General features: G+C 50.8%; 3 protein-coding genes across 4 annotated transcripts in view; 2 read left to right on the forward strand and 1 right to left on the reverse strand.

The window, feature by feature from the left end:
- Window positions 1-996, forward strand: part of M1AP (meiosis 1 associated protein) — a 79,213-nt gene extending 78,217 nt beyond the window's left edge. Inside the window, exon 10 of the mRNA XM_052648229.1 lies at window positions 814-996. Coding sequence (XP_052504189.1) covers window positions 814-996 — 183 coding nt within the window. The remainder of the gene's footprint in view (window positions 1-813) is intronic.
- Window positions 997-2,090: 1,094 nt separating this feature from the next.
- Window positions 2,091-4,960, reverse strand: DOK1 (docking protein 1). Its single transcript, XM_052649175.1, has 5 exons — window positions 4,879-4,960; window positions 4,230-4,529; window positions 3,992-4,085; window positions 3,536-3,720; window positions 2,091-3,307 (listed from the first exon to the last, which is right to left on the reverse strand). Exons 1-5 carry the CDS (start codon window positions 4,936-4,938, stop codon window positions 2,495-2,497), a joined length of 1,452 nt encoding a protein of 483 aa, XP_052505135.1. The 5' UTR covers window positions 4,939-4,960; the 3' UTR covers window positions 2,091-2,494.
- Window positions 4,961-5,793: 833 nt separating this feature from the next.
- Window positions 5,794-23,485, forward strand: LOXL3 (lysyl oxidase like 3). Of its 2 annotated transcripts, XM_052648661.1 has the most exons (16): window positions 5,794-5,836; window positions 7,366-7,714; window positions 9,388-9,551; window positions 10,150-10,364; window positions 17,199-17,291; window positions 17,908-17,967; window positions 20,139-20,355; window positions 20,589-20,769; window positions 20,902-21,056; window positions 21,302-21,469; window positions 21,604-21,766; window positions 21,969-22,212; window positions 22,308-22,423; window positions 22,503-22,639; window positions 22,747-22,858; window positions 23,041-23,485. In XM_052648661.1, the coding sequence occupies exons 2-16, from the start codon at window positions 7,402-7,404 to the stop codon at window positions 23,112-23,114; spliced, it is 2,412 nt and encodes an 803-aa protein (XP_052504621.1). In that variant the 5' UTR covers window positions 5,794-5,836; window positions 7,366-7,401; the 3' UTR covers window positions 23,115-23,485. The 2 variants fall into 2 exon arrangements, with proteins under 2 accessions (XP_052504621.1, XP_052504622.1); XM_052648662.1 differs by lacking the exons at window positions 17,199-17,291; window positions 17,908-17,967.
- Window positions 23,486-23,549: the final 64 nt, after the last annotated feature.

Raw genomic sequence — 23,549 nt, forward strand, 5'->3', positions numbered from 1 at the left:
AAAGAAAATTACAAACCTTACGCAGTAGTGGGACTTTTTTTGCTTGGGCATTTCCATAAATATTTAGCTATCTTAATTGAGGTGTTTGGGAAATTCAGTAGTCATTTAACAGATCACTGTCCCACTAAGCAAACTGGCTGCACTGGAACCACAACCGCAGCCTCTGTTGAAAGACGGTGGGATAAGAAATGCCCAAGGGAAGGGAAATTAGTATTTACGAAGCAACAGTTATTTGCCAGGTTTTATGACGTGTACTCTCACATATATTTTTCTGATTTAATCCTCACAGCATCCCTACAAGGTAAGTGTTATGCTCATTTTACAGATGAGGAAAGGGAGGCTGACCAAGGTTAGAAGCTTAGAGACACGGCTCCAGTGACAAGAGTTCAAAAGAGAAGAGGAATTGGGGTGGGGGGAGGATTTATTTTAATGAAATCCATGTTCTATAGTATATGGGCTTCCTTTTGTGCTCTTATAAATCTTTTCCTTGTTTCTCAGTAACAAAGCCTGTAGGAAAAAGCTTTTGTTTTATCTGAAGTTACAAGAGAAAGAGGTTTCCAAACTACAGACAGTCTAGAGGTGGGAATAAAACCCACCATAAGTTAGCTGGTAGGCAAGCAAACAGAGGAGGACACTCAGCCCGGAGACAGGCATTGTGGAGGCTAGAGCCACGGGGACTCCGCTGCTCTGGGCCTTGAGGCTGTCACTCATGGGACCCAAGAAGGAGTTAGGACTGGAGACCCAGCAGGGAATGGAATAGGAAATCAGGACTTGTCTAGTCTTCACAGAGAGCTCTTCTTGCTTTCTCTGCAGGCTGAGCCTTTGCAAATAAATCGAGTGCGAGCTACAGTGGCCCCTCTGCATATGACTCCAGCCCCTGGCAGAGCCCCCAAGATGCCAGCAGCCAGCAAAGCTTCCTCAGAAGTCTTCTTCCAGCCTCCTATGGAAGAGAAGGAGGAAGAAGAGGCAGAGGAGGAGTATCCCTCAGGGCCCTAAGTCACTAGCACCATAGTCCGACTCCCCTGCTAAAGCACATCCGCGCCAAGGTTCCAGATCTGTCCCACAGTGGCTTTCTGTGGCCGATTTGCCTTCTGTCCACCTGACCCTCTGCGAGCTCCAGGTGACTGGGAAACAGAGCCTTCCCCTCCTCTGCCTCCAATGCTTTCAGCACCCCACTCCTCAGGCTATGAGGAGACCCTTCTGACCTTCTTCTTTCTCCAAGAAGGGACTTTTTTTTTTTGGATCATTTGATACTGTTAACACAAATGAAGAATAAATACCCAGTAGGTCTCTACCGTTGTTAGGAGTATTCCCAGACCCAAATTTCTCCTTGTAGTTCTGTGTAAGCAGGTGGATGATGTCAGGTCACCTTCAGGAAACTGGACCTCAGGAGAGAAGGATGAGGTTTTCCAAGCTCATGAAAAACAAGTAGGAGTGAAATCTAAGCTTCATTTCAAAGCCTGTGCCCCTCCCATCACATTGCAAGTCCCATCAGCCTTCAAACAGAAAAGTGGCTGGTGCTTGCTAGCTACATGCAAACTGTGTTTGTGTGTGAGAGAGACAGAGAGAGAAAGAGAGACAAGGGGAGGGGGGCATCCTAGAGCTGAGAACAGGGGAGAGGGTGGTATGAAAAAGGCCTATTCCCTCCCTGTTCCCCTTTCCTCACACCCTCCCAGCAGCCTTGTCCATCCACAGAATAACTACCTTTTGTAAAATGTTTATTCTGCACTTCAAATCAATTAAGTACTTGAGAAATTTAGCTCCTTCCATACAAACAACCCTGTGAGATTGTGCCTATAATTAAGCTTTCCCATTTTACCTAAGGGCAACAGGGGAAACTGAGGGTTACCGACATTATGCCCAGGGCCCCACCCACCCCAGGTGGGCCTAACTGGACCTTTCAGACTCTGAATGGTCACCCCCTCCCTGGGGCATTTTCCTCCTTCAGTGGCCCCCAACACCTTTCTGGTTCTCCTAATGTCTGCCCAGCACATCTTGCCTCTCTGTCCCTTTTATGACTGTTCACAGACACAGACCTCTTAAATCCAAACTGACTTTAATGAGAATAAAACTTACCCCCGCCAAAAAAAAAAAAAAAAAGAAAAAAAATATATATATATACATGGTAAAGAACAATGAAGGGGGAGGGATCCTGACACAACTCAGTGTCTCCCTTTACGTGCATACGAGCCTCTCAAACCACACCTCCTCTGACCAAATACCCTTTTCTATAGTTGTGCTCCAGCAGCTATCCCTTCCTTTGGTGGGGATGACTTGGAGGTGCTGGCCTCCCCCAGATCCCATCCCTGAGCCCCTTTTTGACTCTGTCCCACTTCCATGACTTCTTGGGACAGATCGTCCTTCCCTTGACTCCCCTTGTACCCTGGTCTCTGCACACAGGCCCCTCTGGTTCCTGCTGGTCCTAACAGGTTTCTTTGATCCCGTGCTCCTTCCCCATGGTCCTCCTGTCAGCAGCCTCAGCTTCGCCCAGGTCTCACGTGGAACCCTCTGACTTGGCCCCAGTGCTGTCAGTCACTGCTCCAGAGAGCCCACAGTCCCAGCTCCCTGAGGCCCCGCTTTTCTGGACCTGGCTGTACAGGGCAGTGTCTGAGCTACGGCCTTGGCTGCCACTGCCAGCTGCAGCACCAGATTCAGATAAGGCCAGGCCCTGGGGCTTAGGAGCTGGGAAGGGCTTTGTGCTCCGAGGGGGTGGCACAGCATAGTCATCCGTGGCAGGGTTGTAGGGGAGCTCATAGCCTTCCTCCTTCACCCGAGCCTGGCACCACCATGCATCCTTGGGCTCCTGAGGCAGATCATAAAGGCCCCGGAGAGCGGCTGGGGCCAGGCCCTCAGGTTCATCATAAATGGGGTCTTCTTTAGGGTCTGTCAACTTGGCCTTTATCAGCTTTTGCTGCACATGCTCACACAAGTCCCAGTAGAGAGCTTTCTTTAACTGTGTCCCCTCCCCTGCCCGAGCAGGGGTGCTGTCCAAGGGGTCTGAGTACAGGGAATCTTGGGAAGGGCCTGGAGGAATGCGCAGGGAGTCTAAGGGTTCAGCATACAGGGCTGGAGGGCTGCCTGGGAGCTCCAGAGGGGCCGAGGAGGAAGCCAACTTCCCGTCTGCCACTTCTCCTTCATGGGAATCAGCTCTGAGAACATCCTGCCCCTGGCCAGCCTTTCCCTGAGTCTTCTGTCGGTGGATAGCAGTCTCAACTGCCTGAAAGATGTCATTTCCCTGTGCCGTCTGGAAGGTGAAGGTTCCAGGGCCGGAGGGACAGCGGCGGCCAGCCTCAAAAGAGAACATGACCTGAAGAGGATGTAGAGGGAAACACGTTACCAGGAGCCATCAGAGGAGGTGAGTCACAGGGCTAGAACTAATTAGGGGACCTACAAAGAAGAGACTACTGGAAAGGGAGGTTGGTCATGGTCTAGGCAAGAAAGAGTTATCTAGAGTGCAGTCTCCCACCTTCCTGTCCACCCCTCCTCCCACAGGTGTCCAACCCAGTCAGCCAGTCCTGTCTTGACAGCACTCTACCTTGTCACGGCCATAGCGACGCAACAGAGTGTAGGGCCAGGAGAAGAGTGGCTCCAATATCCGCCTCTGGGCCCCCATGGCCAGAAGAGTCAGCCTCTCCGCCTCCACTCTCAGCACATAGGAGCCATGCAGCCCACAGCGCTCAGCGGCCTCAGTCTTCTGCACCGTTACCCAGAACTGGGATCCTGGAAGGAATATACAATTAGACTGGGACCTGGCCAGGACTGGGGTAGGGAAGGGAGCAAATTGTACACAAACACACACACACACACACACACACTCTCTCTCTCTCACACACACACACACACACACACTCTCTCTCTCTCACACACACACACACACACACACACACTCTCTCTCTCTCTCTCTCAAGCCAGCTCTGAGGAGCTTCCTACTTCCCCTCCTAGGACACTTTCTTTCCACCCCATCCCTGCTGGGGCTTTTCAGGCCATCTACCTTCCCAGGAGGGGCTATACAGCGAGTTCTCCAGCATCTCCAGGGCAGAAAGCTTGGGTGGGTTCTCGGCAGGTGCCAGGGCCCAGCTGCCTTTCTGGGGTAAAGAGAAGGAGTATGAAGGAGGCTGTGATTCCCTCACCGCGATTCCCAGGGTCTGAGCCAGCCCAGTTCCTCTGCCGCTGTAACTGCTCCCACCCTGCCTCGCCTCCTGGGCCCAGTGCAGCCCCGGGCCCCTCACCGGAAAGGCGTTTTGGCACAGCGTTTGCACCCAGGCTGCACTGGACGGGGCGTCGGCCGCCAGCAAGTGGGATCGCTGTGCGGTGTCCAGGCGAAAAGCTGCGGCGCCAGGCTCAGGGGGGCTCTCCACCGCCACGGGGGCCACGCTCACACATTCTGCCAGACGGATCACCTTGCAGTCCAGGCGGCGCGAGCTCCCTCGGCCACCTCCAGAGCTCGACCCCTTGTGGTCAAAGAACTCGAGCCGCGCGACACCGTGGGGACTGGCCGGGTAGAGAACCGCCCAGGTTTTCCTCCATCTCTGGGGAAAGAGCCGAGAGACGCTGGGGAGGGAGCGGACAAGCACCGGCTGCCCGGCCCCGACGGGGAAAGAAAAGACCCGCGCGGGCCGATTTCAACACTAAGGTCTCCCGATCGCTGGCGAAGTTTCTCCAAGAGGATGCCGCTCTGTCTCCCCAGGGCTAGAGAGGCATACCCGGAGGCCAGCGGACGCTTCTCCGAAGAACGTGCAAAGCATTTTAGCGGGAACGTCACAGGGCTCTCCGGGTCCCGGCGCCGCTCCCCTACCCGCCGCGCGCCCCCTCCCTCCGTTTGGGCTCAGTCGCCCACCTCTAGCTCGGATGGGGTTCGGCAACCCCTGCCCACACTACCTTGGCCCCGAAACGCTGACTCTGCAAAAACAGCGGCCCTTCCATCACGGCCCCGTCCATGGCCCCCGGCGGTTCCTTCCGCGCTTCCTGGCCCGGCGGCCAGGAGGCGGGGCGGGGCGGGGCGAGGCGGGGCGGGGCTCGCGGGAGGCGTTCCCATCCCTCCCCAGCCTCCGCGAACCCAGAAAGGGGAGGAAGGAGATGGGCCAGAGGAAGGGGAAGGGGTACCACCTCCAGACCCCCATTCCCAGCCCTAGGTCTCGCACTAGTGGCTTCACCGAGAGAAACCTCGTAACTTCGGTCAGAGGACTCTGGCTCTTAGGCTTGGGGACTGCGTACAACGTCAGATGCTCAACGTGACATCAGAGTGAAGGCCGTGACATCATCTAGAAAATGCCTACGGGCACCCTGGGGCATTGGAGGGACTGTCTGGGCCTTCGAGGCTTCAGTTCCCCGGACCTGACTCGACCCCTGCTCCGCGGGAATTCGGCTATTTACGATCCGCAGAGCCGGGGACGTGGGGGAAGGGCTGGGGCTGGGGACTGAAGACTTCCCGAAGCTCGGAGCCGAGTGGCCGCATGGGGCGCAGCCCGAGATAGTCTGCGGCCCCATGGCCTCCCGTGTGTCCAGCTCTCTGACCGCAGCTGCCCGGCACCCAACCCGCGGGAAAAGAGAGCTTTATTAAACAGGCTGGGAGGGGCGAGGAGGGGGGCGGGAGGGAGATTGCGCGGCGACAGCGGCCAGCTCCAAGGAGGAGGGGAGAAGAGGAGGGAACTGGCCTGGGAGGGATCCTGGGAGAAGGCGGAATGTGGGAGGGCTCAAGGGGACGTGGGAGGAACGAAGAGGGGGGGCGGGGGAGAAAGAGGGGCAGTCTCCCAAGTACTTTTTTTTGGAAGTCCTAGGATTGATCTACAGGATCAAGACTCTTCTCCCAGCCGCTAGGGTCCCCGTTCAGCCAAAGGTAGGGGGAGTCACGCTCCCGGTGGGAAGGAGAGTTGTAGATGGAGAGGATGATGGAGGGACCTGGGAAAAGGAGTGATGTAGGATAGAATCAAAGGAAAGCCAAGCTACTGAGGGTTGTATAGTCAAAGAAGACACAAGAAGAGTGGAGAAAGGAAGCAGATATTGGGGAGTGAGGGCTACAGGGTGTTCCAAATAGGGCATCCGAAGTGCCCGAAGGCTAGGGGCTCCTCTGTGAGGCCCTCTCCCTAGGTCCCCAAGCCAAAATGTCCCCAAACAAAGCTTCCCTGTTGTGTTGTTTGTCTGAGTTGGGGGAAGCATGGGGTAGGGGGGTGGGGGTGGGGGGGTAGGGGGAGTTTGCTGTAAAGGAGCTGTTCTCCCGACAGAGGGAAGGCCTTAGCTGAGAAGCCGACTAGTGCTCTTGCCTCCTGTTGCCCCGGGAAAGAGATGGCTGTGTTGGCAGGAGGCTTGGACAACCCCACCCCACCCCACCCCACCCCCATCTTGAGGCCTGGCCCTTCTGGGCCCCTTGACCCTGCAAGGGCATGCAGGATGTGTACCAAGTTCTCCAATGCATTCTGGTTCTCTGCCTTTTCTACCTGGAATCTGCCCAGAAAGGACTCTCAGCCTGACTGCCATTTAGGGGACCTGAGATCTGAGGGTGCCCTAAGCCCCTTCTTGCCTGCCTCTTTCCACAATCAGGAACTATCTGTCCTCTCTCTGACTGGCTGAACAGGATCATCTGGGTCCCTCCTGCCTCTGCTCCTTGGTTTTTGTCAGCCCCTCTCCTCCTTTTTGCTTTTTCATGAGGTTCGTGGGGTTCTCAAGGCAATTATAGAGTTTCAGCAAGCTCCGGGAGTTGGTGATGGATAGGGAAGCCTGGCATGCTGCAGTCTGGGATCGCAAAGACTGAGTGACTGAACTGAACTGAACTCCTCCTTACTCATTGCCTGCCTTTCTCAGTTGCTCCCCAATTCTGTGTGCCAGACTCTCTCCTGACCCCCTTCTGTCCATTTTCAACACTCTCTCTCTACTGTCTGTTTGGTCCCCTTTTATTCCCACAGTTTCCCTCCCTCTCACATCCTGTCTGTCTGGGTCTCCCTCTCTGTGTCTCTTGCTCAGTCTCAACCTATCTATCTTGATGGGCCTCTGATCTCGGTCTCTAATCTCTGTCTTTTGATCACTGGGTGTCCTTGACCCGTGAGTCGGGATAGAGGTGATGATAGCAGAACCAGGGAAAGGACATTATGAGACATAACAACTAATAGTGAGCATTTATTCTTTACAGAGGGAGGGAGAGGCTTCTCTCTCTCTCTCTCTCTTCCCCCCTCCCCCCCCACCAGTCTGGGCGTCTCAGTCTGTGCCTCTGTTACTCTGCATTTCTCTTCTTATTTAGGATGGATTTCTTTCTGTCTCTCTCAGCCCCTGGGTCCCTCCCTTTCTGTCACACTGGCCCTCTGTCTCTGGTCTTAGCCGGTGTCTCTTCTCCTCTCATGACCTCTCTCTGAGACCTGGGCTTCTCAATTTCAGCTCCTCTCTCTCTGGGGCACCCAGGCCTTCCCTGCCATGGGACCTGTCAGTGTTTGGCAGTGGAGCCTGTGGGGGCTGCTGCTGTGCCTGCTGTGCAGTTCGTGCCTGGGATCTCCAACCCCATCCACGGCACCTGAAAAGAGGGCCGGGAGCCAGGGGCTGCGGTTTCGGCTGGCTGGTTTCCCCAGGAAGCCATTCGAGGGCCGCGTGGAGATACAGCGGGCTGGTGAATGGGGCACCATCTGCGATGATGACTTCACGCTGCAGGCTGCTCATGTCCTATGCCGGGAGCTGGGCTTCACAGAGGCCACAGGCTGGACCCACAGTGCCAAATATGGCCCTGGAACAGGTGAGCAATGCTTCAGGCACAGCCTAGGTACTGCCAAAGTACAGCCTAAATGTAGGGGAGGGAACTGCCCCAGGGACACAGAACACCAACAACAGCCAGTGTCAAGTACACCCGTGGAGGGGAAACCAACCAACATAAAGCCACGTGAACTTAGGCTGATCGATGCCTTCTCTGAGCCTCAGATGCCTCCATGTGCAAAATGACTAGATGATCTGTAAGTTACTTTCTTCTGCAAAAGTATGATTCTACAAAGCCCCATGCAAAGACAGCCCTGACACAGAGGAGCCCTGTATGATTAAAGACCAGCTGGTTTCATGGGAAGCTGAGAGCAGGTAACTGACGTCTGGATGTCCCAGAGACAGAAGTGATCGCAGATACTGCAGCCAACAAGATCAGATTGTAATTTAGAGCTGAAACCGACAAGCTGGGCTTCCAAAGACAAGTAGAAACTTCAGGATGTGGTTAGTAGGGGCTTAGGAGCAATTCTGAGACCTGGGGGCACTTGCATTGTATAAACTCACAGTGGGATTGGTGGAGCTGGCGCAATCTGCAGTTAACCCCCCATTCCCACTGGTTAGACCACATCTGGAATAAACTATCACTTTAGATGCCACATTTTCAAAGAGACAATAGAAAATGGAAGTACTGGGCATTTCCTGGTGGTCTAGTAGTTAGGGCTTGGCGCTTTCACTCCCGAGGGCACAGGTTTAATCCCTGAATAGGGAACTTAGGTTCCTGGAAATAGAAGTACTTTCAGAGGAGAGCTACCAGATGTAAAAGATTGGAAGCCACATTTCAAGGAGGAATAGCTGAATAAACCAGGGATATTTGATATGAAATGAAAAAGCTTTGGATAATAATTACATGATGGTTGAATTCAACTTTGAAGACAGTCATTTGACTGAGGGATTTTTCTGGGTGGCATCAAAGGACTGAATCAGACCTGGAGTGGAGGAAAGTAGTAAAAGAATCTCAATAGTTTGTGATAGTTCCAACAGCCTAATGGGGCAAGAGATAGGTATCCCAGCAGAAGCTGGGTAAGTCCTGTCCGGATATGCACGAGGGTTCCCTGCACGTGGCCCTTTGAGGGGCCACCAGTTCTGAGAGAAAGTCAGCGATACTCATTTCAGTTTGGCCCAGGTCAAGAGAAGAACATGGGGCATCATGGCAGCACAGAGCCGTCACATGGGAGAATGTAAGGCTAAGGTGAAAGGATCTTACATTTCCAAGTCTCACAAATGGCTCAAATCCCTAAGCCCTCATGCATTGGCTGGATGGTCCTAGGCAAGCTACTTCACTTCCCTGAACTTCAAATTCTTTATACAAAATGGTGATGATATCTTCTGGCAGCTCTGTTCTAAGAATGATCACGTATGTACATACCTTGGCAGAGTGCCTCACGCACACTAGGCAGCTGTCATTGAATGGGTAAGGGCTGATCAGAACTTCAAAGTCGACTCTTGGGTCTTTGTATTCACCCTACCAAATTTTGGCGTATCCCCAGAACACTATCAACCCTCCATCAGTCCTATACTCTCTTTCCTATGCCTTTCCAGGGTCCCCTGTCGCTTCCCTACCCATTATCAGGTGTGAGGCTTCCATGCTCACTCTCACCAACATCCCCATGCTACCTCTCCAAGCCTCTCTATCCCCTTATCTCCCCTCCCACACAGGCCGCATCTGGCTGGACAACCTGAGCTGCAGAGGGACTGAGCGGAGTGTGACTGAATGTGCCTCCCGGGGTTGGGGGAACAGTGACTGTACCCACGATGAGGACGCTGGGGTCATCTGCAAGGACGAGCGCCTCCCTGGCTTCTCAGATTCCAATGTCATTGAGGTCTGTAGTTCATAATCACACACACACACATGCATACATACCACCCAGGACGGCAAGACAGAAAGGGCTGTGGGGTGGTTATGAGTGGAGATACGAGAATGTAGGGGATCCCATGTGCCCAATGGGATAGTTGGGGTTAGTGGGAGACTGGGGGAGTGGGCAAAATGATAGAGCTCTGAGGCACTTGCATAGTCCAGCTTTATTTTAGTATTAGCAGTCAAGTTACTAAGCCTGGCATGAATCTCTCCAACTTCATCCTTGGTCCCCAGGGCACCTGTGCTCTCTCTCAGTTCAGATATTCCTGAGGGAACCTTTCACTCTTACTTTTTCCTACTTCTTCAGTGCCACTCTGTGAAGAGTTCCCTCAGGCTCCAAGCAGAGTTAGATGCTCCTTCCCCAGCTTCTTCTGGACCCTTAGTCATTTCTCAGAGCCCAGCAAGTCCTTACACTCTGGTGGCTGCACCTCACAGAGCGTGCACCTCAGCCCCATCTCGCCATTGGGTTCACAGCCAGTACACTCAATCAGGGTTTCTTAAGTGGCCAGACATGGGAAAGGGGCCCCTGGGATACCTTCCTCTGCTTGTGGTCCCATCCCCAGGTAGAGCATCACCTGCAAGTGGAGGAGGTGCGGCTTCGGCCAGCCGTTGGAAGGGGCAGACGGCCCCTGCCCGTGACTGAGGGACTGGTCGAAGTCAGGCTTCCGGATGGCTGGTCGCAAGTGTGTGACAAAGGCTGGAGTGCGCACAACAGCCACGTGATCTGCGGGATGCTGGGCTTCCCGAGCGAAAAGCGGGTCAACGTGGCCTTCTACAGGTGAAGGGACGTGGGCGCTGGTGCAGCAGTCTGGAGTTGAGGGGTGCTTGTTAAGGAGTGGTGTTGAGGGACCTCTGAAGGGGTTGGTTCACCTGGGGAGCCGGGGGAAATGTGGAGGCCTCTGTGAAACTAGAGTTGAGAGAGAAATCTTGGCCCACGAAGCGGTCCCCGAGGCGGATCTGCTGCGGGGACCAGCGAAGTTCTGGCCCCAGTGGCCAGAGCCGGGGCGGGGCGAGCGGCGGCGGTGGCGTCGGGGCCGCCGGTCGACAGGTGGCGTCTCCGCGCCCCGGGGCTAGAGCTGGGCCTCGCGGGGCCACGCCCAGCGGCCCGGGAGCCGGCGGGTCCGAGTCGCGGGGTGGGGCTGGCGACCACGCCCCGCCGAGGCAGCACCCGGGCGGGGCCAGACGCCGTGAGTCTGACTGCGACAGGCCCGGGGCGCCCGCGGGGCGGCGGTCCCATCCTGGCCGCCAATCCCCGAAGGCCGGAGGGCGCCGGAAGAGGCCGGGGCCCTTCTCTGGGTCCCGGCGGCCCTCTAGGCGTCTGTGAGCGCGAGAGCACTCAGGACTGCTAAGCTAGTTTTCCAGAACATCCTTCAGCCTTGGAGGCCGGTCCTCTCCACCTGCACTGGAGCCCTGGTGTACGCGCCGGCTTCCGGGGAATGTATCACACTCGGGACCGGCTCTTTGCTTACTGCGTCTCGCTTCCCTGCAGCATCTAATTTGGCCGTTTTAAATTTGGAGATCTCTTTGTAATTAAAAGGATCATTTTCTTCAGCTCTTCCTTAGACCAGACTTGCAGGAAGAGCTCTTAACATCTGGGTGACCTACTGGGCACGCTACTTCAGATGTAGGGCTGATCGGGGCAGGGTACACCATAAAAGCTCTTTTTAATGAAAGCATCTAGATTTTGCACTGCCTTTCCGTTGAGGCAGCATCCCACTGCTCATATTGACCTTGTAATCACCTAAATTAGGTCTTCCCTCCTCCTTGATACTGATAGAGCAGCTTATTTGAACCTAAATCTGTTGAGTTTACCCTATGAAATGTTTGATACATGATCTCATGTTTGATACATCATTTAAAAACCATAATGATCCCAAGAGATTATCTTGAATCTTGACATTATTTTGCACTTGTCATCCCTCCCTGCCCCCTCTGATCAATAGACATGATACCTATCCCTCCTGACTTCAACGAAGTGACTGTTAAATATGTTGAAATCTTTAAAACCGAAGTCTAACTCCTCTTATGAATCCTTCAGATTTACATCAAACCTTTAATCATTAGTTGTGAAATGTTTTTTCAACAGTTGAGACAAACTGAACACTACAGTGATACAGCCAACATTTCATCATCTTATCTATAATGAAATTATAGGAGATTTTATTAGTCTTTTGCTAAAATCCAGATATACTGTGTTCACAGCCATTCTGCAATTTTAATAATCTTAAAGGAAATCATGGTGGTTTGATTGAGCTGACTTTTACTGAAATCCTTTTAGATTTCTAAGGATCACCATATTTTTTCCTCAATGCTCACAAACTTTCTACTTAATGACTATTCTAGAACATAAATTATCTGTAAATTGAGGAATCCTTTTCCTCCTTTTTGAAAGTCAGTACATTATCCAGCCTCCAGTCTTTTCCACACTTGCTGAAATTTTTTTTTTGCCTTGGCTCTGAGACACATCTGAAAGTTCTTTAGGCCCCAAGGAATATCCTTTTTCTGGTATAGCGACTCATATACAGTTTAAAACATCTGTGTGCTGTGCTCCGCTGCTGTTATCTCCCTTGGGCCTGTATTTCCCTGTGCTTGTTCTTTACCTTCCCAAATCCAAACTCCAGGTTCTGAAAGATTAGTGCTACTTAAATAGCAGGATTTCAGATGAAGAGGGTAGCGTGAACAAAGGTATAGAGAATAAACATTTATTGAGTGCCTATTGTGTGCCAGGGACTGTTAGACACTAGGAATTCAACAGTGAACAACAACAGCAAAAATCCTTGATCTCATGAACTAGGGAAGAATCAGGAAGAAAGTAAAATTACAAAATGTAAGGATGGCAAAGAGTGTAATAGGTAAAAATAAAGCAGGGAAAATGTTAGGAAGTGGGACTGGAATTGCAGTTTTAAAATAAGTCAGAGGAGGCATCATTTGAGAAAATATTTAAAGGGCACAATCTCTGCAAAAATCTTGACGAGCATCTCCAGGAAAAGCCATCATAAATGAGAAAATATCAGGGTGAGGAGTTAGGGGGAATTCTTGTCATACTCCAGGAGGCCACTGGGGCTGGAGCTAAGGGAATAAGGCAGAAAATGACAGGAGATGTAATTTAGGAGGAGATAAGGAAAGAATGAGGAGCCAGATCATGTAAGGCCATTTGAGAGACTTTAGTTTTTACTGTGTGAGATGAGGTTTTGAGCAGCGGTGTGACATGTCTTCCACTTTTTGCGTATTATTTGGGCCGTTTTGTTAAGAATAGACTGTAAGGAATGTGTAGAGTCAAGGAGGCAGGGAGACTAGTTAGGCAGTTATTGTCTCCTGAAAGCCAGCTAAAGAAAGTGAGAGGTGATGTGACCAGCGAAAGCGGTGAAAAAGTGATCAAATTCTGTGTTGAAGATAAAGCCAACAGGATTTGCTGATGGATTCATTGTGGTATGAGAGAATGAGAGGAATTAGGGATCATTCCAAGGTTTTTGGCCTGAGCTAGATATGGAGTTGGCCTCATTTGATAAAGAAGACAGTGAGTGGGGCATGTTTTCTGTGGGGATGGGAGAGTGGAGATGGTATATTAGGGACTTGTTTTTAGACCAGTTAAATTTGAGGTGCTTTAGACACTGAAATGGTGAGGCTATTGGGCATATGACTCTAGAGTTCAGCTGAATGCAAGTATTTAAAGCCCTGAAACTGGGCAACATCACCAAGGGAGGGAGTGTAAATAGAGAAAAGGAGGCGCAGGGCCTGAACTCTAGGGAGTTTAAACATTAGGAGGGGAGGAAGATGAGGCAAAATGCAAACAGGGAGGTGAGGCAGAAAGAAAACCAGGGGAGTGTGGAGGCCTGGAAGCCAAGTAAAGTGCTTCAGGGAAGAGAGAGAGGAATCAACTGAGGCACTACTGCTGATGCTTCCGAGAACATGAGGACTGAGAAATGAATGCAAGTTAGTGACTTGGATGTCATTGTTGACCCTCACAGAGATGAAAATGAATAGGAACTTTTGAAAGACAGTTGATTAGAGTAGAAGATTGTTGTTTAGTCACTAAGCCATGTCCAACTCTTTTGTGACCCCGTGGACTGTAGCCTGTCGGGCTCCTCTGTCCATGGGATTTCCCAGCCAAGGATATTGGAGTGGGTTGCCATTTCTTTCTCCAGGGGATCTTCCCAACCCAGAGACTGAACCCATGTCTTCTGCACTGTAGACAGATTCTTTACTGCTGAGCCACCAGGGAAGAAAGAGAGAAGATGTATACTGAGAAACAGTGGAAGAAAAATGGATAAAGTAAGGCTAGGAAATGGAACACTTTTAATGCCAGATTGGAGAGTTTTATCTTTATCCTATGAAAAATTAAAAAATAAAAGTACTTGTATGAGACAGTGATAAAAATAAGGCCAGTTTTTTTAAAGTTTGTCTGATAGTAGTGAATTGGAAGAGGAGGTTCTAGATGCAGTAAGATTAATTAGGAATTATAAAATTAAGCTGATTAGGAGGATGACGACAAAGAGAAAGGAATAAATAGATGTAGGATGACTGATAGAATACAGAAAATAAAAGAAGAGATAATTAAAATGATTCTGAAACTGCTTAAGAGAAGGATGGTGCCCGGCATCTCTGGGCTTCAAGTTAACATGAACTAGCTTTAGATATGGGCCATCTCTGGGAATTTTGAGGCCCAGGAATTGTCCCCAAGTATGCACAGACTCAAGAAAGTTTCAGAAATCAGGAATATATTTGTACATATTGGAATCTCTTACTGAGTCTGGAGTATGAAGGCTGGAAAAGGAGATCTATATTAAGTACAGAGTTCATTCTTAGTAGGGAAAGAGATTACAGTGGTCCTGGGAGATTCTGTGATGAGAATTTGATGTAGATATTCCTTCACAGGTCAAGTCAGACAGAGGGAGACTCCTCATAGGTAATGCAATTATAAAGGCTAGGCAGGATAGTTATAAATAACTCTGCCTTCCTTGGAGAAGGAAGATGCATCTGCTAGCTTTTAGAGGAAGTTAGTAAGATTTAGAGAATAAGAAAATCAGAATGTGATGTGTTTATCATTTTTCAACTTGATTTGGTACTTCTACCCTAGAACATGTGAAAGTTGTAGAATTTTAGAAGAGGAAAAGAATGTACAGATAACTGAACCATTTAATGCCTTTTTGCAGGCAAAGAAATTGAGGTTCTAAGAGCTTAAGTGCTATTTAAGAAGGCACTCTTCTAGTTCATTTCAGATATTCTTGTTCATATTCAGATATATTCATTGACAGATATTTATTGAACTCCCACTATTTGCCAAGCACTGTGCAAGGTGCTGAGACTACAGAGGTGATAAGAGAGTTAATTTGGCACCAGATCATAGAAGACCTTGTAGGCTATGGTAATGATTTGAATCTTTATGATAAAAGTAATGGAAAGTGATTGAAGTTTTTTAAAGAGGAGGGCTGTGAGAGGACGTGATCAGGTTTGTGGCTCCCAGACACCACTTTGACTGCATTTTGAGAATGGTTTAGAGAAGAGCAAGAGCAAATGCATTAGAAAGTCATTCAGGAAGGAACACTGACAGGACTCGGTTATGGATTGACTTTGAGAGCCGAAGAAGAGAGAGATGTCAAGGTTGATTCCTAAGTTCCTGGCATAGATTTTGCTAAAAGAATTGGACCCACATTAAATTTTAGATAATTTTGAGATATCTAAGTAGGAACATCAAGAAGGCAATGGGATATACAAGGTTAGATGTAAATGAGAACATATAAAGTGAGGATGTGAAGTGAGAAGAAGGCCTTAAAGCTCCAAAAAAGTAAATGACTATATAGAGGAGGAGCCTGCAAAGAAGACCAAGAAAGGACTCAAATAAAGCTAATAGTGTTGTGACAGCTAAGGAGGGAGAGAGAACAGCAGTGTCAGATGCTACCAAGAGTCAGTGGTATGTGAGATAAAAAAAAAATTCTAGATTTATTATCACAGAGTGATGGGTAGGGAAAGACAGAAAGGAGTGGATTAAGGAGAGAGTGGGAAAGATGATGAGTGTTGACACTACTGAAAAGTTTTTCTACTAAGAAGAAATGTGGGGTGGAGTGTGTGTGTGTGTGAGAGAGAGAGAGAGAGATTTGAATATGTTTAAAAGGATTCAGTTGAGGAAAGGCTATTTGCAACTTCTCAATTGAGAGAGAAAGGATCCTAGAGAAAGAAATTCAGAAACAGTTAGGGGTGGTGGCTTTAGAAAAGAGAGACAGATTCAGCACTGGTCGTAAATAAGTGCCAGGGCCTCAATGTAACCTATGTTTGCCTGATATATATTAATAATTATATATACCATATAATTATAAAGAGCTTATAAAGTCCTTAAATAACTAGAGAAGAAGTCCTTCTCAATTTCTAGATAATACTACATTTTTCTGAGTACTGTTACATGGTTTCTCTTGGTTACTGGTGATAGAAAGTGCCAGATATATTTCATTTCAGACATGTTTGAAAAAAAGACATTTGGAGAAGACATTTTACACTATACTTATCTGATGAAAGGTTCTAAACTCTTAGTAGTGTCTCAGGAAAGGGACCCAAGCGTTATTGTAGACTCTTTGTTAGGAATGTTGGATGTATTGGATGTTTTGGCAAAGATCATCCTCAGGAAGAAGCCAAGGTAGGAAATACCAAGCAGATTCAGCCTTGTTTAAATCCATATATTAAAATCCTAGCACATCTGCATGTAATATACCACATCCAAGTATGACTCAAGAGAAACAGCAGAACAGGAACATGTTCAAGGACACGATAACTAAGAGGATAATGGGGAATTCCATAAATTTTGTAAGGACAGACAGACAAGACCTGCGTTCATCTATATATAGTTGGACAGGACAAAGAGTGGGCAAAATGAAAGTCTTTGAAATCAAAGGGAGAATGAGAGGAGAAACAGACCTAGTTTCCATTCATCAGACTTAAGATAACCTCTCGAAGAGTGAAATAGGTCAAATATTTAGGGCAATTAAGAAGAAATAAGGTTTTAGACCTTAATTCCCTAGAAGTAAGTTTGGGAGATGAGCTGTTTGTGAATGACTAAAGCATATGGGATTTAATTTAGACAGGAAGGATGCTGTCATCCTAAGCATCCTGGCCTCATGCTCCCCAGTCAGACCCAGTTAATGTCCCTTGCTGTCCAGCCTTGTTCCTTGGTCCTCGTTCACTGGCCTCAGGCCTGGATACTCCAGAAGCCGGAGCGCATCCAGGAAAAAAATACACAGCCTCCCTAGGTGTGACCAGGCTAGTTCTCTCTCCTTGTCTAGTCAGTCTGGCAATCTTAACACCCTTCCACTTTAACCTGTTCCCCCAGCCCTCCCCCCTAGGTTTAGAGCAGCCCTAATATCAGTCCAAGAATCCTGTTCCCCGTCTGCCTTAGCCTACTTTCTGTGGGTCCTGGTACAGGGTCTTTATCAGCCCTGGGGCCACGTCCTTCATTGCAACTCACCCGTCTCATTCATGTGCTTCTGAGGCCAAACAGCTGTGAAGGGTAGAGCCTTGGGGGCATCTAATGTTATAAGATCCTGCCACCAGGAGACCACTAACTGCTAAAACAGAAATCTTGCCCCTGGTCCCTGTTCCACCAACTTTTCCCACTTGGTTCTAGACTGTTCCTGACTCTGCTGTTGTCTTATCCTCACAGAAAGTTGAGGAAGCGAGCGGCCAAAGCCTCGGCCCGACGCTCCAAACCCCTTGGAAGGTAATGGGGCAAGAGCCCCGGGACCTCCTGCTCATCCCTGTGGCCCCAGGAGGTGGATGGATGGAAGGCAGCCTATCCATGTCCATCCCAGAACCCAAGCTGATGAATTAGGGATATGGCTGGAAAGTGGCCATTCCAGGAGGGAGGGGAGGGGAGGCAGGCATGGGGATGGGTACGTTTTGATTTAGGAAACACAAGGAGGAAATAATGTAGAGACCTCCGCATCTTTATACTGCCCCCAGATAGCTTGGACTCCAGCCTCAGCCGCCTGCATGCTTCCTCCCCCACTAACTCCTAACCTCCCTTCGTTCACCCACATTCCCACACTCTCTCCTCCCTCCACCATTCCTCCTATCTCCTCTCCCCTCACCACCTGGCCTGACATCACCAGATTTCTCATCAGTGTTGCTGAATCCAGAGAGCAGCATGTATTCCAAACATATAGTTAAGTGGCATTCAGCAGTGTATGTGGAAAATCTGACTGCCTTTGCTTTGCCCCTTCCTGTGCTCTGCATGAAGGGTCCTTCCTAGAGACAGAAAGAAGACAGAATCCTTTGCCTTTCCCGGGTCACGCACCTGACCACTACTGCCACTAACTTCTTTCTCCTTTTTTCAGACCAGTCACCAAGCTTAAAGCCAAACCCAAAACCCGAATGGGCAGGGGGCCAATTAAGAGGTAAATAAAGTTTAGGCTGGGTGGAGAGGAGAGGGAGTGCCAAGTGATGAGTCGGGGGCATCGGGCTGTGGTTAGGAAGGGGTGCAAGAGACGCCTCCACCAGGAGGTCGAGGAGCAGCAGCAACTGTTATAAGCCACCTTCCAGATGATTCACCAAAATGTAAAGTAAGATTGTCCCTTTTGTTTGGGGGTTGTTTTGTTGTCGTTGGGTTGTTGTTTTTTTTTCCCCTTATGCTTTTTGTCTGAGGAATTCTGCTCATCACAGGATTTTTGAAAAATCTCCGTAGAAGTTTGCCCATTGACTCCTCTTGTTCCACATGCTTACTTATCTTCCCCCAGCAGATTTTAGTAGATACTCTGGCACTCTTGTCCTTCAGACGCCATGCTTGCCTCTCGCCCAAGAAGTTAAGTTTCCCTGAGGGATCAGTGTTCCCATCCTACCTTTATTTGATTAATTGTTAAATGGAATAAGTGCTACTGGGTTGGAAGTGAGACTCAGGATCCCCTGTGGAACCTTTCCCAGGGCAGGAGTCAGATGGCAGCCCTGCCCTCTGGCCCAGTTAACACAGTTAGGCTCCCAGTTCCATCATTTTCCTCCTGGGCTCCTTCAGAACCCCAGGGAACAAAAAGGTGCCAGTCCCAATGACTGCGTCTCACTTGGCTTCTGAAGGCAGTTCGCGCATGAAAAGTCCCCTGGAGAGCTCCTTCAGCAGTGGGTGAGCTGTGGAGAAGTCAGCCCTTTCTACCGTCTCCTCCTCTCTTCACAGCCTTCCAGGGTCTCTCAGGGGCCCCAGACACCCCTCACTCCCCAGCTCCTCCCTCTGGTGCCTTCAGCATGCCTTGGAATTTGGGGTGTTCCCATAGTGCCCTTCTAGCTTAGGTTGTCTTGCACAACATGGCCATACTCTGGCCTTCCCTGACCCCCACATTAAAGTGATGACCTCTTTCACTTTTATTTTCAGCCAGAAAGGACTTTGAAAGAATACTGAGTCTCTTTGAGCTTCAGAGTCCACTTATCTTGAGCTTCCAAAGGTATTCTGTAAAGTCTCCAGGCTTCCTTTGTCTGATTTGTCTATAACTTATCCCTCTCTCTGTGTCTTCCTAGCCGGTGGCTTCAAATCATCATATTCCTCCTCTGACATCAAGTAATAGAGCACATTAGTGCAGTAATTCGCCTCCAGACCACCCTCACAGGCCCACCCCACCAACACAAGACCTCATTGGTTCCTTCCCTCTCTGGGTTCAAACCGGCTCTTCTGGGAAGAAAGCACTTCTCTTATCACACGGCTCACTGCAACATTCCATTCCGTGGGTGTTGATAAGCAAGTCCCCTCATTCTCTCCAGCATCTCTCTGCTGCGTTTCAAAGTTTTAACGTCTCTAATTTAGTCCCATTTTCCTGCTCAGGTGGCTATGGAACATTCTTTCTGTTACATTTAAACCTACGGAAGCATGGACTACCTCATTAAAGACTCATGCAGTTCAGGTTTAGGTCTGGGGTCACGCGTACCCTTCTGGTGTTCATATTCACTCTCCTTCTCTGGTCCTGCGGTCTCTCTCTGTCTTGTATTTGTACATCGTCATTCCCATATATACCAGCTCGCGTCTTTCCTGTGTTCACCTCTGGTCTGTTCTCACTGTAACTGCCCATCATCTTCTGGCCTGGAAGCCCCTCTGGCCTTAAGAAGCCATGTAAACCCAAGACTTACTCACTTCTTTGCATCCTGACTCATTTAGTTCTTTCAGTCGTAATAAAGATCCGCTTACTCTGGCCATTCAGGCTTCCTGTTAGCTACTCCCTCCTGCCTATCTCTTCCAGACGGTCAGTCCTGGCTTCCTAATCTCTTTGCACAGCAGCTTCAGCCTCCATTAGGGCCAGCTCCCTGAAAGCACACAGAACAAGCTTTCTGTCAGGCAAGTCAAAACTAGCCTTCCTTCCCACAGGGTTCTTCTGTTGCAGAACATACCCAAGGACCCCCCTGTTTGGGCTCTTTCAGCCTGGAAACTCCCCATTACCGTTGTCTCTTTGTCTCTGTGTTTTTGCAGAGAAGAGAAGAACTAAAGCGGTCATGGAAGGTTGGGGGATGGTGGAGGCATGGCGTGGGGGGAGGGCTGCGGGCAAAGAGGCAGGAGCGCCGTTTCACCCTACTGCTCCCACTCCTGTCCCCCCAGGCTGCTGGCCCAGCGGCAGCAACACTCCTTTGGTCTGCATGGGGTGGCGTGCGTGGGCACGGAGGCCCATCTCTCCCTCTGCTCTTTGGAGTTCTATCGAGCCAATGACACCACCAGGTGCCTGGGGGGGGCCCCTGCGGTGGTGAGCTGTGTGCCAAGCCCTCTCTACGCAGCGTCCAGTGGCCAGAAGAAGCAACAGTCGAAGCCTCAGGGGGAGGTGTGTGAAAAACTATGACCTTCCCCACCGCCCAGGTGAAGAACCCCGTAGCCTGGCCATCCCTTGATTAAGCATAGTTCTGACCTTTGAGGACAGAGAGGAACCTTCCAGGGGTTGGGCCACAGACCTGAGACCACCTGCTCCCTCCCACCAGAATCTCCTTGATCTCCCAGGTCTACTGTCTCTGTGCTGATGTCCCCACTCACTGCTGGGCACCTCTCTCTCCTCTATAGGTCCGAGTGCGTCTAAAGGGCGGAGCCCACCCAGGAGAGGGCCGGGTAGAAGTCCTGAAGGCTGGCACGTGGGGTACGGTCTGTGATCGCAAGTGGGACGTGCAAGCAGCCAGCGTGGTGTGTCGGGAGCTAGGCTTCGGGAGTGCTCGAGAGGCTCTGAGCGGTGCCCGCATGGGGCAGGGTGAGGCGGGTACAGGTTGGAGGGAGAGGGAGGTAGGAGGTACATACTCCTGGAGGGGTACATTCCTTAGGAAGGAGGCCCCTGGGCAGACAGTAAAGTTAGAACTTCCCGATCTCTGACTTCTGACCTTAGGCATGGGTGCCATCCACTTAAGTGAAGTTAGATGCTCTGGACAGGAGCTCTCTCTCTGGAAGTGCCCCCACAAGAACATCACAGCTGAAGACTGCTCCCATAGCCAAGATGCTGGCGTCCGATGCAACCTGCCCTACACTGGGGTAGAGACCAAGGTCAGTCACTCTTTCTACCCTGGTTCAGGAATCTCATGTCCTATCCAGTCCTGCCTGGTCATGATGCAGTCTGATGGCCCTACTGCCCACTGCCCCAGGCCCCTATCATCAGGCAGCTCCCCCTTGATGCCACCACTTGCTAGCCCTGTAAGTGCTTCTGAATCACCATTCAGCCACAGGCCCACTGTGGACTCCCACTACTCCACCCCAAAAGCTTCCACAGCACTTCCATTGCGTCACTACAGATCCGACTCAGTGGGGGCCGCAGCCGACATGAAGGGCGAGTCGAGGTGCAAATAGGGGGACCTGGGTCCTTCCGCTGGGGCCTCATCTGTGGAGATGACTGGGGAACCCTGGAGGCCATGGTTGCCTGCAGGCAGCTTGGACTGGGCTATGCCAACCACGGCCTGCAGGTGAGTGGGAAGGAGAAGGGAACCAAGGCTATTGCCTCCAGAGGTGGTGTTTGGGACAGAGGTCTGTCAAAATGAGCCCCTTGGCTGGGGAAGCTGGATGGTGGCCTCACAAAAACATCTCTGTATGTCCCCAGGAGACCTGGTACTGGGATTCAGGGAATGTAACAGAGGTGGTGATGAGTGGAGTGCGCTGCACAGGCACTGAGCTGTCCCTGGACCAATGTGCTCACCATGGCACCCATGTCACCTGCAGGAGGACAGGAAGCCATTTTACTGCTGGAGTCATTTGTTCTGAAAGTGAGTGACGTGTCGGGGGATGCAACCCAGGGAGGGGAGGCTCTGGGTCACCTCTTGGCAGGAAGAGCTGCAATCTGGAGGGGTACACCTTCCCTGTGGAGAGGCAGTCTCACCTGTTTCCTGGGGGAGGGGGATGGAAGCACTCCCACCTGTCCCTGCCCCTCTCCAGTGGCGTCTAACTCTCCTCCCTCCCTCGGTGCAGCCGCCTCAGACCTGCTGTTGCACTCCGCACTGGTGCAGGAGACGGCTTACATCGAGGACCGGCCTCTGCACATGTTGTACTGTGCCGCTGAGGAGAACTGCCTGGCCAGCTCAGCCCGCTCAGCCAACTGGCCTTACGGCCACCGGCGTCTGCTCAGATTCTCCTCCCAGATCCACAACCTGGGGCGTGCTGACTTCAGGCCCAAGGCTGGGCGCCACTCCTGGGTGTGGCATGAATGTCATGGGTGAGAGGGTCAAGTAGCAGAAGGGCAAGGCCACTGGGGAAGAGGCAAGCCTGCTGGGGGCAGGGAAAGAATCAGGGATCCCCTTGTCCCCACAGGCATTATCACAGTATGGACATCTTCACTCACTACGATATCCTGACCCCCAACGGCACCAAGGTGGCTGAGGGCCACAAAGCTAGTTTCTGTCTAGAAGACACCGAATGTCAGGAGGGTGAGTTGGGGCCTAGAATAGACTGCACTAACCTCATCTCCACAGCCTTGCCTCACACGACATACGCTCATCTCCTCAGATGTCTCCAAGAGGTATGAGTGTGCCAACTTTGGAGAGCAGGGCATCACTGTGGGTTGCTGGGATCTCTACCGGCATGACATCGACTGTCAATGGATTGACATCACAGATGTAAAACCAGGAAACTACATTCTGCAGGTGCCGGGGCTCTGAGATTTCCAGTTGTTGAGTGGGAGGAGTGTTTATTAAAGACACCTTTGGATTTGAGGAATGCAGCTCATTTGTTGGCTTTCTCCTACTCACAGGTGGTCATCAACCCCAATTTTGAAGTAGCAGAGAGCGACTTCACCAACAACGCCATGAAATGTAACTGCAAATATGACGGGCACCGCATCTGGGTGCACAACTGTCACACTGGTACCTGGTGGGAAGAGAAGCCAGAAGGCCTGGGGGTGGGAGGGAAAGGCCTTCACTCCCATCTCCCTCAGTTGTTTCTAGGTCTCCCCACCCACTTCTGGATCTCCCAGTCTCTCCACTTCCACCCACCCTTCCCCACAATGGGTCTGTTTTCCTACCCAAACCACCTGTTCACCTTGCAGGGGATGCCTTCAGTGAAGAGGCCAACAGGAGGTTTGAACGCTACCCTGGCCAGACTAGTAACCAGATCATCTAAGGTGCCACTACCTTCCTCTGCAGACCACCACTGGCCCCTAACGGCAGGGGTCTGAGGCTGCCATTACCTCAGGAGCTCACCAAGGAATCTTTGACGTCAGCATGCCCACAGCACTCTTCCATTGTGCACTGCAGATGTGGAACCATCAAGCAGAAATCACTGCCCTCTTTCTTAGGCCAGCTGTCCTGATCTGCTGCCAGGCACGGGGCATTCTGCTCCCAGGCCCAGCACCAAGCCAAGCACAACACAGAGAGGCACACCTGACTGGCTGCCCAGGACAACCGACAACAGCAGCTCGTTTTCTTGAATAGGGAGGTCAGAATGGTTTAATTCCAGCATCTCCCCTCAGTTCTGGAAGATAAAGCTTTACCTCTAGCCTTTTTGTGGGGGGAAAGAGCAGTGTTCCACCCTTCCCCTCATTTTTCAGTAAGACAT

This window comes from Budorcas taxicolor, chromosome 11 (genome assembly GCF_023091745.1).
Source record: "Budorcas taxicolor isolate Tak-1 chromosome 11, Takin1.1, whole genome shotgun sequence".
Lineage (NCBI taxonomy): Eukaryota > Metazoa > Chordata > Mammalia > Artiodactyla > Bovidae > Budorcas > Budorcas taxicolor.

Coding starts and splice junctions, on each gene's coding strand:
- LOXL3 (XM_052648661.1), top strand. CDS start 7,402: ATGGGACCTGTCAGTGTTTGGCAGTGGAGCCTGTGGGGGCTGCTGCTG. Junction 20,356..20,588: donor AGTCGAAGCCTCAGGGGGAG/GTGTGTGAAAAA, acceptor TCTCCTCTATAG/GTCCGAGTGCGTCTAAAGGG. Junction 22,213..22,307: donor GTGTGGCATGAATGTCATGG/GTGAGAGGGTCA, acceptor TTGTCCCCACAG/GCATTATCACAGTATGGACA.
- DOK1 (XM_052649175.1), bottom strand. CDS start 4,938: ATGGACGGGGCCGTGATGGAAGGGCCGCTGTTTTTGCAGAGTCAGCGT. Junction 4,530..4,878: donor GTCAGCGTTTCGGGGCCAAG/GTAGTGTGGGCA, acceptor CTCTTTCCCCAG/AGATGGAGGAAAACCTGGGC. Junction 3,721..3,991: donor GTATAGCCCCTCCTGGGAAG/GTAGATGGCCTG, acceptor TATTCCTTCCAG/GATCCCAGTTCTGGGTAACG.